General features: G+C 38.3%; 1 protein-coding gene across 4 annotated transcripts in view; it reads right to left on the minus strand.

Annotated features, from left to right (window-relative positions):
• ITGA2 (integrin subunit alpha 2) overlaps window positions 1-14,084 on the minus strand; it is a 126,005-nt gene that overhangs the window by 24,806 nt on the left and 87,115 nt on the right. For 3 of the 4 annotated variants that reach the window (XM_016953318.4, XM_526928.8, XM_009449170.5), the window contains 6 exons: window positions 11,653-11,755; window positions 9,906-10,016; window positions 8,829-8,933; window positions 7,075-7,188; window positions 3,477-3,566; window positions 443-559 (listed from right to left, as the gene is read on the minus strand). In XM_016953318.4, the coding sequence (XP_016808807.1) occupies window positions 443-559; window positions 3,477-3,566; window positions 7,075-7,188; window positions 8,829-8,933; window positions 9,906-10,016; window positions 11,653-11,755 (640 nt within the window). Of the gene's footprint in view, window positions 1-442; window positions 560-3,476; window positions 3,567-7,074; window positions 7,189-8,828; window positions 8,934-9,905; window positions 10,017-11,652; window positions 11,756-14,084 lie in introns of those variants that run through there. The other variant, XM_016953319.4, reaches the window with a different exon arrangement.

Here is a 14,084-nt window from a genome sequence, read left to right on the forward strand (position 1 = left end):
TATAAGAATGTTACCACCCGTGGCTTATTTTGTAAGGTGCCTCTGACCCCCTTGGCTGCCCACGTCCTCTGATGCACCTCTGGGAATCCCTGAGGCTCTGAAGGGAGGTGTGCAGACTGATGACCTGATATCTATCACCTGCTAGAAGGAAATTTATCTCCAGAGAGCTCAGCTGCATTGCATAAAGCTACATTTTTCAGCGTCTACTTATTTGAAGCTGAACAAAACATTCAGGGCTCTGGATGAAAGGAAGGTTTAAAAGAAGAAAAAATCCTTACTGGTTGTTTTTAATGACATGAGTAAGAAATTATAAACAAATTTGCATTTCTTTTCTCCTTGTGATAGAGAAGGTACCATATAAAACCTGAAGTTGATGTTTTGTAAGCAAATTCAAGGCTGGCCTTCAGGAGCCCTGTATTTTAAAATATAAAGCTTTTCTTACCTTCCATAAAATTGCAACCAGAGCTAACAGCAAAAGGATTCCAGCAATTATACTTCCTATTATAACTCCTGTTGGTACTTCGGCTTTCTCATCAGGTTTCATTATCATCAGGGGAATCTGGAAATGTAAGTTCACAGTTGAGTTATTTTAATACCACAAAAAAGGGGGGAGATGGTCTAGTCCAATTCTCTAATTCTGTAAGTGAAGGTCTACAGCTCTAGAAAGGTGACATGACTTGCTCATGATGGCGTATCTCAAACATTGTCAGAATAATTTTAGAGAAAATCTTCCTGCAAAGTCCAACCAGCTAAAAAATACAACTTTTCTAGTTTCTCCGCTTTAACTACATCAGTGTCTTGTGGCTACATCATGCCTGACAATCTCAGATGCTTATTTTACTTATGAAATAGAAACTTCCATTTCTGGCATACATTCAAATCGAGTGAAAGCATCATCAAGTGAAAGCAAACAGCTTTGGGGAAGGGAGTCGAAGAAACTCTTTAACCCAACTTCATGGTGATGAAACAACAGCTTTGTATTGGGTGTCTAAAATACTAGTTTCACTTAAACCTCATTCCAAGTTGATATTGTTAGAAAAGTAGAAATAATATCTCAAGGGTCAAGTTGACCTTTTCAGTGGGAACGTTGTCCTTCAGGCTACTTAGGATTCTTTGTATCTGCTTCCTGGCAATCTTTGAGATGCTGTAATGGAATGGCTGCCCTGAGTGTTAACAGTAAAACTGTATATTCCGTTTTTAATTAATTAGGGGTAATTTAATTAATTGGGGAAAGTGTCTCATTCTCTTTAGAAAATATTCCTAAAGAGCTATATTTAGAAGCAAAAGAAGAGGATAATATGTGTTTTATTTACTTGATTTAACATTAAATTGCAATGGCAGATGAGCTGCTTTTTGTCATAAATTTATGGGCTGGGCTAAACTTGCAACTGGCCTTGGTGACTGTATTTCCTTTCATTTGTATCTTCAAGAGCTAAAATGTAAGGCTTTATCAATTTATGAATAAAGTGATGATAAATTATTGTAGCTCACTGCTTAATGGCAGTCATAAGCCTACTTCTCTCTTTTCCACAGCTTTCTAACCCAGGGAACCACGGATCCCTATGGACCCATGACTATAGCATTTTGTGGATCAGATTTTTAAGTGGGCCAGGCATTCAAATAAATTAACAGATACTTAGGAACATGTGAAGTTATTATTTAGGTTAGATACCTTATTCAAAAATTTATCCAAATTATTGTTTAGATTAAAAAATTTTTCATAGACACAACTGAGTAATATTAGGCTGGTGCAAAAGTAATTGCAGTCTTTGCCATTAAAAGTACTTTTTCTTTACTTTTTTTTTTTTTTTTTTTTTTTTGGAGACAGAGTCTCTCTCTGTTATCCAGGCTGGAGTGCAGTGGCACAATCTCAGCTCATTGCAACCTCTGCCTCGCAGGTTCAAGCGATTCTCCTGCCTCAGCCTCCTGAGTAGCTGGGATTCCAGGCGTGCACCACCACACCCAGCTAATTTTTGTATTTTTAGTAGAGACAGGGTTTCACTATGTTGGCCAAGCTGGTCTCGAACTCCCAACCTCAGGTGATTCGCCTGCCTCGGCCTCCCAAAGTGCTGGGACTACAGGTTTGAGCCACTGCGCCCAGCCTTTCTTTACTTTTAATGGCAAATACCACAATTACTTTTGCACCTAGTAATTGGCTTCTGTTATTTATTAGTATTGCTCAGAGGAAACCAATAAAAGAGGAATCTAATGGATTTATTAAAATTGTTCATTTGAATTTCCAATTAATATATTTAATACTGCTTTCTAAAAACAGTCTTCAGTAGAGTTTCACATATTGTCTGAACACTATGTTTTTCTAAAATGAGCTTTTAAAAAAAATCTATAATACTTCTCCCCTATGCTAAGTTCATAGCATTTTGAATTTGAAGTCTGCATTTCCTTTGGCTCTATTTCTGATTTTCCAGGCCCCAGTCTCTGAAGAGAGGGTGTAGGCTTTCACTGAGGCTCCTAAACCAGAGGCAGAGAAGTGTGCTCTGTTGTGTGGAATCATTTTCCCTTGGACAAGAGTGGGGCCCCAGTGCTGTGAGCTTCACTCTCAGGCATGGAGTGAGGAGGCCCATAGTTCATGGGGCCATAACTTTTTGACCAAGCCAGAGCAGTGGACTGAGGCCAACTGCCAAGCTGGCCTTGGGGGCAGACTCTTAAACTGGCTTTCAACTCCTAACACAAGCACTGGGAGGAAAATGCTCAGGGCTCTGCCAGCAGATTAGCTGGGCATGGAAATCCCACTGTATCTAAACATGGCATATTCTAACCAGAGTCAGTGCAGAGGAAAGTTATCTCATGCCAGCTCTTAGAACAGAGAGCCTTTGTTTTCTCTGAAAGTACATTTCTCTGTAAAAGCTTTTTTTTTTTTTTTTTTTTTTTTTTTATCAAGGGGACCATTTATAGTCCTCCAGAATGTAAGATCTAATGAATGGACATGCCACACAGTGTCAGTGTCTAGTTGTAAGGAGAACTATTTTTTAAAACCCTCTAATAAATGCATTTATTATTAAGCATGCTTCGGTACCTTTCTTTAAAAATTTTTCAAAATACAATTTATGATTTAAGTAAGCACGATTAAGTTTTGTGGCCTAAGCTCCAGACCATTTTGTGTAAGCAGGAGGAGAAAGGAAGAACTGGTGCTGCTGGCTTAGTCATGAGAAGAGACACCATGGAGTCCCAAAGAACATAGAGCCCCTTTTGTTGTACTTCTCACTGGATCACCACTTCTAGGAAAGCCAGCTTTGCTGACATGAGTGGGGGGCATGGAGGAAGGCAAGTGTATCACTGAACTTTTTAAGTAGCACACACCCTCGCCAAAATCTCAACATAATAAACATCAGATCTTTAAAGTTTTAGTAAGATACTTCTACATACATGTAGGTAAGAAGAGTGACTATTCCAGGCTTTTAGAAATGGAATGCCATCACAGACCCTGAGGCTCACAGGGAAGGGTGTGATATGCTCACCGTAACAGTGTTATCTTCAATCACATATATCTCAGGGTTATAGGTGTTGATTTCTGCAGCTGCCGTTAGCTGTACTGTCTGGAACGTTGACTGGAACATAAGAATAAGGAATATGTGTTATCGTAGCAGCAGCAAATGCAGAGAAGCTGGCATGCTTATGATTTATGTATTTATTTCCTGGTGGAATGTGACAAGAGCAAATGGTTCTGAAGACCCGTCCAGAATCTGTGTGTGCTTAAACCAGTGCTGTGTAACAGGACTGCCCGTCAGAAATACCTCGGGTAATTTTAATACATGTCTGTCTGCACCTTGCCACCACAAATCAACTCTCTGGGGTGGGATCCAGACATGAGTAGGTTAAAATATCTCCCTGAGGAGATCTGAACTTGAGAACTGGGTTGAAAAGTGAGGATTTAAAAATGAATATTTTTAACTGGGAAGATCATAGTTCAGATTTTTAAAAAAATAAGTTTGTGACATGAGAGAAAATTGTAAACTTGGCATCTTTGTATACTTACCTGAATAAGTCACACAATGGAATGGAAAACCAACATTTAAAAGGTAAGAGAATTTTCCTTCTGGGTACATGTGTGTAAAATGATAGTGTTTAAAAGTGCACTTGAACTTGACCACCCATGGCCCTGAACCTTTCAGCTTGTTATATCACATCAGTATAACTTCAGATTTCCTATCTAAGTGTTTCTATCAAATAATACTTAATTTGGGGCAGGTATATAGGAAGGATATTTTATGCTGATGTCACTGGTAACTTACTAATTCGAAATAACTTTACATTCATTCCTCCATCTAGTTACAGAAAAAGAGCCTAGTTTTCAGCAGGGCACAGTGGCTCCTATCTGTAATCCCAGCGCTTTGGGAGGCTGAGGCGGGTAGATTACTTGAGGTCAGGAGTTCAAGACCAGCCTGGTCAATATGGCGAAACCCTGACTCTACTAAAAAATATAAAAAATTAGGCGGGCATGGTGGTGGGCACCTGTAATCCCAGCGACTCGGCTGAGGCAGGAGAATCACTTGAACCCAGGAGGCACAGGTTGCAGTGAGCTGAGATCAAGCCACTGCACTCCAGCCTGGGCAACAGAGCAAGGCTCTGTCTGGGGGAAAAAAAAAAAAAAGTCTATTTTTTCAATAGAAACATTATTGATGTGTATATTTCACTATTTTCTCTACATTAGGTCTGATGCTACTGTGAAGCAGAATGCAGCGCTTAGATGTTAGAGCTGCTTTCATATGCTGTGGCTACTAGGACTCAGTTTTTCTGGTTACTAGGGCACATTATTGGACATACTCTATGAGGTAATTTGCTAAACAATATCTGGGAGCCAGAAAGAATGTATTTCCAAAAACTGAGCAATTTATTTCCTTTCCACTGGCTCAGTCTCTGGATACTGTTAATTTTCTCAAGATAGATGATTGGATCAGAAATTAACCATGCTCACCAGTCTCTTAAACATATTATTGGGGGAAACATTAAGAGTATTGATAATGGTTTAAGTTTAAGAAAAAAAGCAGCAGTTAAGTAAATGCTGGTTTCATAATCCCCAAAGACTAAAGATGAAAGAATTTTTCTTATAGCATTCTCAAAATAGGCCCTTCTCACAGGCATACAATATCCTGCAGGGTTAACAAGTAGAGGTAAGCATGCCACACACATCTGGAGAGTGAAGTAACGCACCTGCTAGCGTTCAACAAGCCTTCTCCCTACAAATGGCAGCAACTCTATCATCAATTTGGAGGCCTGATCAATCACTTTGTAATGAAATTACTTGAAATGTTAAGTTGCCTTGCACTACATCACAGAAAGGGTAGCAACAAAAGGCAGTGCATTAATGGGTTCAAATACAGGAAATGAGATTCATATTTCAGACTGGATCTCCTAAGTGGTCTGAGAAACATCCACTTTGCTGCTTAAATTGCTGGAAGCAAGGTGAGGATAAACATTTGACTTTTCATGAAGGAGGAAGATATGTAGGACTTGACACAATCCTTGTATGTCACTTGACATACCTTGACATCTCAAGGGTGTTTTCTTAGTTTAACCACCATAGCCACATTAAAGCAGCATAAATACTACACTTTCTAGGAAGTTTACTCCCAGAAATAAACTGCTTCTGAAGATCGTTGGGAAGGTACTTTAAAAAGTTTCACAGTTAAAGTGATGTAGTCTTAAACTCAAGAAAATCCAAATGTGTTTTACAGAGCTGGCATGTGTGCATTTTGATGTGCAACAGTCAGTGTTCCTTCCAGTTGGCAAAATTTGCTATGAAAACATTTGTTCCTCAAATCCAAGGAGCCAAGAACCAATGGAGCAAAACTGAGCACCACACTGCAGCAGCTGGGAAGGTGGTACAACTAACGGCACGCTTCACATCTTAAAGGACCTAGAATTGTCCTGAAGACTTGAAAACAAATGCAACTAACAAGAAAACAAAGTAAAAGCAAGCAAGCAAGCAAGCAAGCCAGAAGAAATATTCAACTCCTCACTTCCCCATTCCCCCAATTCTGCATTTTGTTCTAACTTTTACTATTCCGTTTTCTTCTATGTCTTTGTCCAAGAATATTGCTTATATTTGACTCCAGGGATGAGTTTGGAGGGTGCTGAGTTCTCCAGTTTTACAAAACTCTATAGCTGGAAGTGGGTTTATTGGAGAGATCATGAAATGATAAACAGAAAAAAAAATGAGTAGCGTTTGGTTGTAAGCACCTTGGGAACTGATTTATTTGTTAAAAAGAAAAAAAAATCTAGTAAGAGCTACAAAGATCCCCAGGAGGTTTCAAACTAATTTCTGTTTTTCTTCCTCAATTGGAGCCCATGTCAGTAAAAGGAATGCTAGCCACACAAGCAGTCCAGTTTAAGGAGGCCTGTCTATCCTTATATTTTTTCATGCCAGACTGAAATTCTAGCTACCAAAATCCCTGCTGAAAGCAAATATCACTAGAGCAGACTCACAGTTGCCATATGGAAAAAAACAATGACATTGTTTTGGCTTTTTCTTCAAACTTTCATGGGGATTGAGATGATTTAGAAAGTCATGTGCCCACTGGGCTCTCCCAACAGGGAAAGGGTAAAACAGGAGAGCAGGGTGATGACCCGGCTGTAATATAGGAAGACATATCTTTATGCTAGATTCATCTACTAGGTGGTTTGAGATCAATCATACAATTAACTGAGAGCTCAAGGAGTGAGACAGAGACACAGACATTTTGATTTGGGTGTGGCACAGGAGACTGGGAAGATGGAGAGTGGGGGAACCCCTAGAGGGGGACAAAGCAGGCTGCCCCTTGTAGCCCAGGGCCGCAGAGATGACCTTGACACCATTCCCATTGATGTGGTAGGTCGCATGGAGTCTGAGAAACAGACCCTTTCACAAGTATCCCAGATGACTCTGAGGCACTGCTAAATTGGATGGGCATTGGAAAGCGATGGAAGTGTGCTGCCTTTCAGGGTAAAATGCTCTGGGTTATTTGGCCATTGCAGACGTTAGCCAGAATACTTATTTTGTCAAAGGGGAAGAACTTGTCAGTGCAGACTTATGTTTCCTTGCTATTGATAAATCTAACAAATAAAACTGATACTTACTGATGCGAAAGTCCCGTTCCAAATTCTGGTAGTCACATTAACAAAGTATTCTCCTTTCATGTGAACGTCTTTCAACCAGCAGGTAACATTACCACAGGAAGCAGTTCTGCAATTCTTATAGTATTGAGTCAAAGGTAAAAGAGAGAGCAAGTTAGTAAGAGTTAAAAATAAATGCTAAAATTTTAAAGCTAGATAAAACTCAGTGCTGGGACACACCTAGGGAAACAGGCAATCTCATGAGTTCTTAGTAGTTCTAACTCTCCTGCCCTCCTTCAAGGGATTGTGGGACTATATCTCAAAATGTACCAAGTGCACACTCTTTACCTCATCCATTTCCTGTCTGTATAGATAGCCTCAGGAGATAATCAGCAATATGTGGAACAAAGTATCCCAAGCCTGTTTATTGCACTACTATTTCTAAGAGTAAAAAAACCTAAAAACCAACCCCCCCAAAACTGTAACTTGTTTAGCAACAATGTACTAGTTAAATAAATTAGTAAACATACACAAAATGTACTACAATTTGTCATTAAACCTAATTATAGACTCCCTAGGTTTTTAAACAAGTTGACAGAAAAAGGATCAGTGGTTCCAAGGGCTAGTGGGGCGGGCAGGATGAATAAGCAGAGCACAGATGATGTGTAGGGCAGTGAATATACACTGTATGATACTACAGTGGTGGATACATGTCATTTTACATTTGTCAAATTCCACAGCATGGATTTTAACAACACCAAGAGTGAACCCTAATGTAAACTATGGATTTTGGTTGATAATGATATAGTAATGTAGTTTCATTGATTGTGGCAAATATACCACTCTGGTGCAGGATTTTGATAGTGGGGGAGGCTGTGTGGGACAGGGGGTATATGGGAATTTCTGTACTTTCCACTCAATTCTTCCATGAATGTAAAACTGCATTAAAAAATGAAGTCATTAATTGAAAATCTATGACATATTGGCCTATGTTCAAGGCCAAAAGGTAGTGTGGCCCACTTCAGTTACAGCATGCATTTACCTACTTGTAGATTAATACACATTAAAAGAAATAATTTTATTCTTCTGGTTTCCTGTTTTCCCCATCCTTCACAAAATAAAACAACTGCAATTAAAGAAAACCAGGAGAATTCCAATATTGTTCATAGGGGAGAGCTGAGGTTTGTTTAGGAGTTATTGCTTACTAAAGGTTTACTTTATTTGAATATTTAATATGTGCCAAGCACCATGCCAGATGCTAGACTAGTCTCTTTCCCAAAGAAGCAGGCATAGCTTGAGACCAGGAAATAACAAAATATTGAAAAACAGAGAAGTGCAGCAGCATATTTCACAGCTAAATAAAAAACATCAGTATTATGTGGAAGGGGGATTTAAGGGGCTTCTCCTCTGTAGCACACACCCAGTTCCTTCACAGCTCTTTGCCTTGTTTCCAAAGTGCACAATGCATAAACACAATAGCTTCACATGAGTTTTTCTGATGTCATAAAGTCTGGAACTTATATTTTGTAAGAAGTGGCGTAAGATAATTCCAGTAACCTAGATTTGACCACATATTAGGTTGGTGCAAACGTAATTGCGGGTTTCAAAATCGTATTTACTTTTGCACCAACCTAATATTTTCTAAATCTTGACTCATATAAGCATCAAAGGCAAAATAAGAAAGCTCTATGATATCAGCTGGTAGGAGAAAAGCAGCGTCCTGATCACAGGTGAAATAAATGAATGAGGGGAGCTTTCACACGTTAACTTGTCCTCACCAATTCTTTGGTGTGCCTGAAATTTTCACTTTTGAAAGATACAGAAGAAGATGTTTGTCCTATTTTCAGTGGATTGATATCTGCATTACAACTGATGTCACCAGCCTATAAAAGAAGAACACCCGATCAGACTTCAGAAGCAAAACAGTTTATGATGTTCCTTTCAACATGTTAGGAAATCCTACTGTTACTTGTAGGGGCCTGGGAAGGGCTGTTAGGCTTCTTTCAACGACACTGACCTGGCCACACTTCATATAATCTCTAGGTGAACATCAAGTATTTAAATGCTCCTGATGTGAACTGATGAGGTGGGCTAGGTTTTTATAGCCCACATATGATGAGGCAAATCTGCAACAGCTAAACACTGTGAACAATTCAGGGTAATTTTCTCTGGAACATTTTAGGATTTTGATTTTTCTGTAGCCTCCTATGCACACTACAGAAATAATACAACTGCTGAATAATACAACTGTTGGACTGAAGATGAGCCAATGTCAAGAGGTTTGGCTAGAGCAGCGCTTCTCAGCCCAAGTTGCGTGTTAGAACCACGGTGTGGATGGAGTGGGGGTGGTTAAAGAAAAACTCTGGTGTAAGAATCTTATCCCTAGAGATTCTGATTTAATTGCCTGGGTTAGGTCTGGGCACTGTTATTTAAAAGAGCGAACAGAGGGATTAAAATGAACAGCCAGGGTTGAGTATTACCAGGCGAAAGTCCAGGCTGGCTGCTTGAAGACCAGCTCCTTATTGCAGCTGTGAAGACCTGCTATGCTCCCCATATAGGTCCAGCCCCTTACCTCCCAGCCTTCACAGGGCCTGTCAAAGTCAGATCTTCACCAGGCCAAAATGGGGTTTTTGGAATAATTTCTGCCACCTGCAATTCCCTAGACTCAGCCATTTGTTTTCTTGTAACAATATTCTTCTTCTAATATGAAATTAACTGCTAGTCAGTTGGCACCTGGGCTGCATAGGAGTTACCATCTGTTTCCCATCTGTAAAATGTCAGACATGATCACCCTAATCTCATGGGTTATTTACATCTTGAAAGTACACATTTTTAGGCAATTTTATAATCTTTACCTTGTCTGTTTGCACCCCAGTTAGGTACATCAGTGGGTTCTTTTCTTTGGTATACTGAGGGATGTGGATGATTACAGTTGCCATGCTTACTGGAACACTTCCTGTTGTTACCTATGTAGACAATAAAATATGCCAGTACTGCAACAGGATGTACATGATGCAAGGAAATTCACCAGTAACCCCTGTGTTGATGAAGGGCAACTACGAGGTGGTAAGATTGAGTCCAAATGAAAGTCAGCCATTACTTTATAGTCACACTTCAGGTCTCTGTGTCTCACCTCTTAAAACGCATTTATGCCTGAGGTTGCAATTTTTTTGAAATTTCGATCATACCTTGGCAATGACCTTGAGCAGTAGGATATAAGTAACTCCCACATGCTTAGTGCGCCAGTAATGGAACACTAGGCATAAATGGCTCAATGGAAAAAAACTCAACATCTACAATGTTAATGGGTAAGTAATTTGTGACTTTGTGAGACATGTGGTATAAATGGTTAAAAATGCCATCTGTGGAGCTGGGCTGCCAGAGTGTTGTGTCCCACTCTGCTGCTGATTAGCAGTGTGGCTTGGGCAAGGAACTTGACCTCTCTATGCTTTTCTTATTTGTAAAATAAAGATGATCAGAAATTCAGTATGTATGTGCTGGCACAGGGCACTGGTACAGCATCTGTTCTCATGGGTGGGGGTTTCTGTTCTAATTGGCCAGGGCTCATACACTACTGGTTATTTAAATATTTTAAATAACATCCCTGGGAATAATAATACCAAGCTCATAACTGATCTGGGAACTAAATGGGATAACATAGGTAAAGCACTTGATACCATGGCTGGTGTATACTTATTACACACTCTATGAATGTTATTATCGCGAATTGAATAGATGCCCCATTAAAGAATGTAGTTGCCAAATACCATCCACATTTTATAAATTCTATTATAGTATCTAGATCATAAAGATTCTTCTAAAGATTTTTTTATCACAAAATTGCAGAGTTGCAACCATGTAACAAACAAGTGAGAAATGAACAAAAATAAAATGGTATTGGCTTAGGATAGTGGATAAATTATTTTTACTTTCCAAAGTTTCTTTAATTTTAATTACAATATAAAATAGTTATTCTTTCACAAATTAATTTATCTTTAACTGGTAGTAATCTTTAGATTAATAATCGCTTACTAATAGTAAATAGAATTTGGTTCAAAAATGTTTTTAGATACTACCTAGTATTACTGTACAGATTTGTATACAAATGGTAAACTCAAACAGAAGTGGTCTCTGAGGATAAATTGGCATAATAATTATATGCCAAAGACTTTTACCCACAGCAATACCTTCCTTTATAGTAATGCTCTGTTGGTTAATGTTGAACATTTGCCTTCAAAATATATCAAGTATCCCTTACCCAAGACACATAACTATGCACAAAGCCCAGCTGTTTACTTATCTATGATCTAGCCTATTGGTTATCAAAGTATGGCACCTGGACCAGCAGCATAAGCATCACCTGGGAGCTTGTTAGATATGCAAATGTGTAGGCCCACCCTAGACCTACTGAATCAGAAACCCTGGAGATAAAGCCCAGCATCTGTGGTTTCACAATTCCTCCAGGTGATTTTAATGCACACCCAAGTTTGAGAACCACGGATCTATTTCAATTTCTTTTTACTTTCTCCTTTTATTTCCAGACTCATTTTTTTTCTTCTCACTTTCTCCTGGATTTGCCATCCTTATGACAGGCTTACCAACCTTCAGGGAGAAGATGAATTTTGGACCAACATCTTCAAAACTGTGCACGATTGAAGGAACATTCCCATCCGAAGAGATTTCATAAAAATTTATGTTGGTAGATCTGTTGGATGATGTTTGTAAAGCCAAATATTTTAGTTTGCTTTTGTTCTTGAAGGTTAATATTTCTTTTATTTAAGTATCTTATAGCTTAGGTTAAAGTAAATTTTACTTTTAGTTACAAAAGCACCAAATAAAAAGAAATGCTTGCCTATGGGCTTATGGTCCAATGTATGTTTCTAAGACTAACATAAATTCCTTTGAAAACATATTTCTTTGTGGATTTTCTGCTAAGAGTTTGTGCATTACATGTCTACCAATTCTCAAGTTTCTAAATACGTACAAAAGTATTACTTTAGAATTGATAGTAGAAGTCTTCCCAAGATTACTGTTATATTGACTAGTATGTTAACACAGTAGACAATCAGTACTTGTTAGTTGAATGAATGGATTTATAAGCCAGGGGTTTTCACTTTGGTGTGGCTAAAATATAATAATAGGGTATTGAGCTCCTTCAGTGTTCATTATTGGATGCCTGTATTATTCGTTCTTCCTATCCTTCTTTAGTTGCAAACCAATTTGAATGGTTTGGGTCTGAATGGGGTTGGTCAAATCTGTTTCCACCATTAGTGTAGAGACCACCTTTAAGATGGATGATCCAGAGGTTTTAGTATTCTGGACCTAAAGCCACTGGATTGATCTTAACTTCTTTGCTTAAGATTGCCAACTAAGTTCTGCAAGCAAAGTGATGATGAGATCAGAGAAACCCTCATAGGATCACTCAGACTAGAATGAAACTGGGGACCTCCCCTCTCCTCACTCATTTCTGGGGCTCTGAGGTGGGATTCCAACCAGGGTAGCTTCTTTGCGTGGGGGATTAGGGGATGAGCGGTGAGGGTAAGGGTCTGAGAACACTGTGCATATCCTTTCCATTTATTCCCACTGGACAATTTACGTTAATTATAGAATGTTGATTCTATTTCTTAAAAACTTGGGGTGGATATTTTCTGAAGTAGAATTTTTTGGGTTTCTTTACTAAAACCTTGTCTTTCCCTCTTTTATGCCTTAATGATTTTTTCCATATCCCTAAAAGGAAAATATGTCATAGGGAGACTTGAGTGGATGTATTTGTCAAGGTTATATATGAGAGGAAACAATGATTTGTCAGCCTGACATGGAAAATGGGAAAACTGACTAGGATTTGAAACAGAAAGCTTGGATGTGTGTGCATGAATTATTTCCTATGCCTTCCAGAAGATCTTTGTGTGAGATCCTAAATGGGGCCAATTTCTAAATTAATATGGTCTGCATTTGCATTTTAAAGAGATCTGACACTTTTCCATTTGTTACTTAAGTATTCCTTAAGCTACTTAAGTGTTGATCAATATATTTATAATAGTAATTATCTATACTCAGGGGGATCCTGCTTCAGAAATAATACTATTATCGCTATTTCTACCCATCATTTTTTTACAATATAACTGTACAGTTATACAGTATCAAAGTTGTTGCTAAGAAATACACTAAGTTATTGTGTAGGATTTTTTCCAAAAGTTTGCAAAGATGTTCGTTAATTTTTTTGCAGCATTGCTTATGATGGTTAAACAAAACAAAATAAAAATGCAAAACAACCAAATGTCTTGTTAATATTGAATTGGTTACATAAATTATGATCCAGCCAGGACTGGAATAAGTTAGATCTGTATGTCCTCATATGAAAACTTTTCTAAGATTATGTAAAATGCAAGGTACAGAAGAGTGTTTTATCATTCCTTTTGGGTAATAAAATGTGCACGTGTGTGTGTATATATATGTGTATGTGTGTGTTACATGCATATATCCTGGTAGATAAGCAACCCTGTATCTGGAAGATATTCTGAGAACAGTCTCTTATGGGGAGTGGCACTAGGGAAGGTGGGGAGGGATGACTTCTCACTGTGTACCTTTCTCCAGTGTTTGGGTTTTCTAGGTAGTAGGACTAGGACCCATTTTAACTTTTGTTCTTTATAATTCTCTACGTTAATTTTTTTGAGGATATATTTTAAAGAACATTAGAATACATTTGAATTCAAGTTGCCATTATAAAAATACCTGCCTAAGATGATAATTGGTAAAAGTAAAGTCTCATTTCAATCTTATATTTATTTCATTCTTAAATATCTGGGAAAATATTGGCCATTGTAGGAGAGTAGAATAATAAAAAGACTGTATTGACAAAAAATATTTAGAAGAAAGGATCAAATATAAGAAGGAAAAAATTCAGGTAATGTGGTAACATCAATTTGGGTTGGTTGCATTTGTTTCCAATTTCTTATTTTAGCAAGTGGGGATCCTTTGAAGTCTGCAGTTACTGATGACTTTTTCAGAGATGTATTATTTGGACGGAATTTTGT

The sequence above is a fragment of the Pan troglodytes genome, chromosome 4, assembly GCF_028858775.2.
Source record: "Pan troglodytes isolate AG18354 chromosome 4, NHGRI_mPanTro3-v2.0_pri, whole genome shotgun sequence".
Taxonomy (NCBI): Eukaryota; Metazoa; Chordata; class Mammalia; order Primates; family Hominidae; genus Pan; species Pan troglodytes.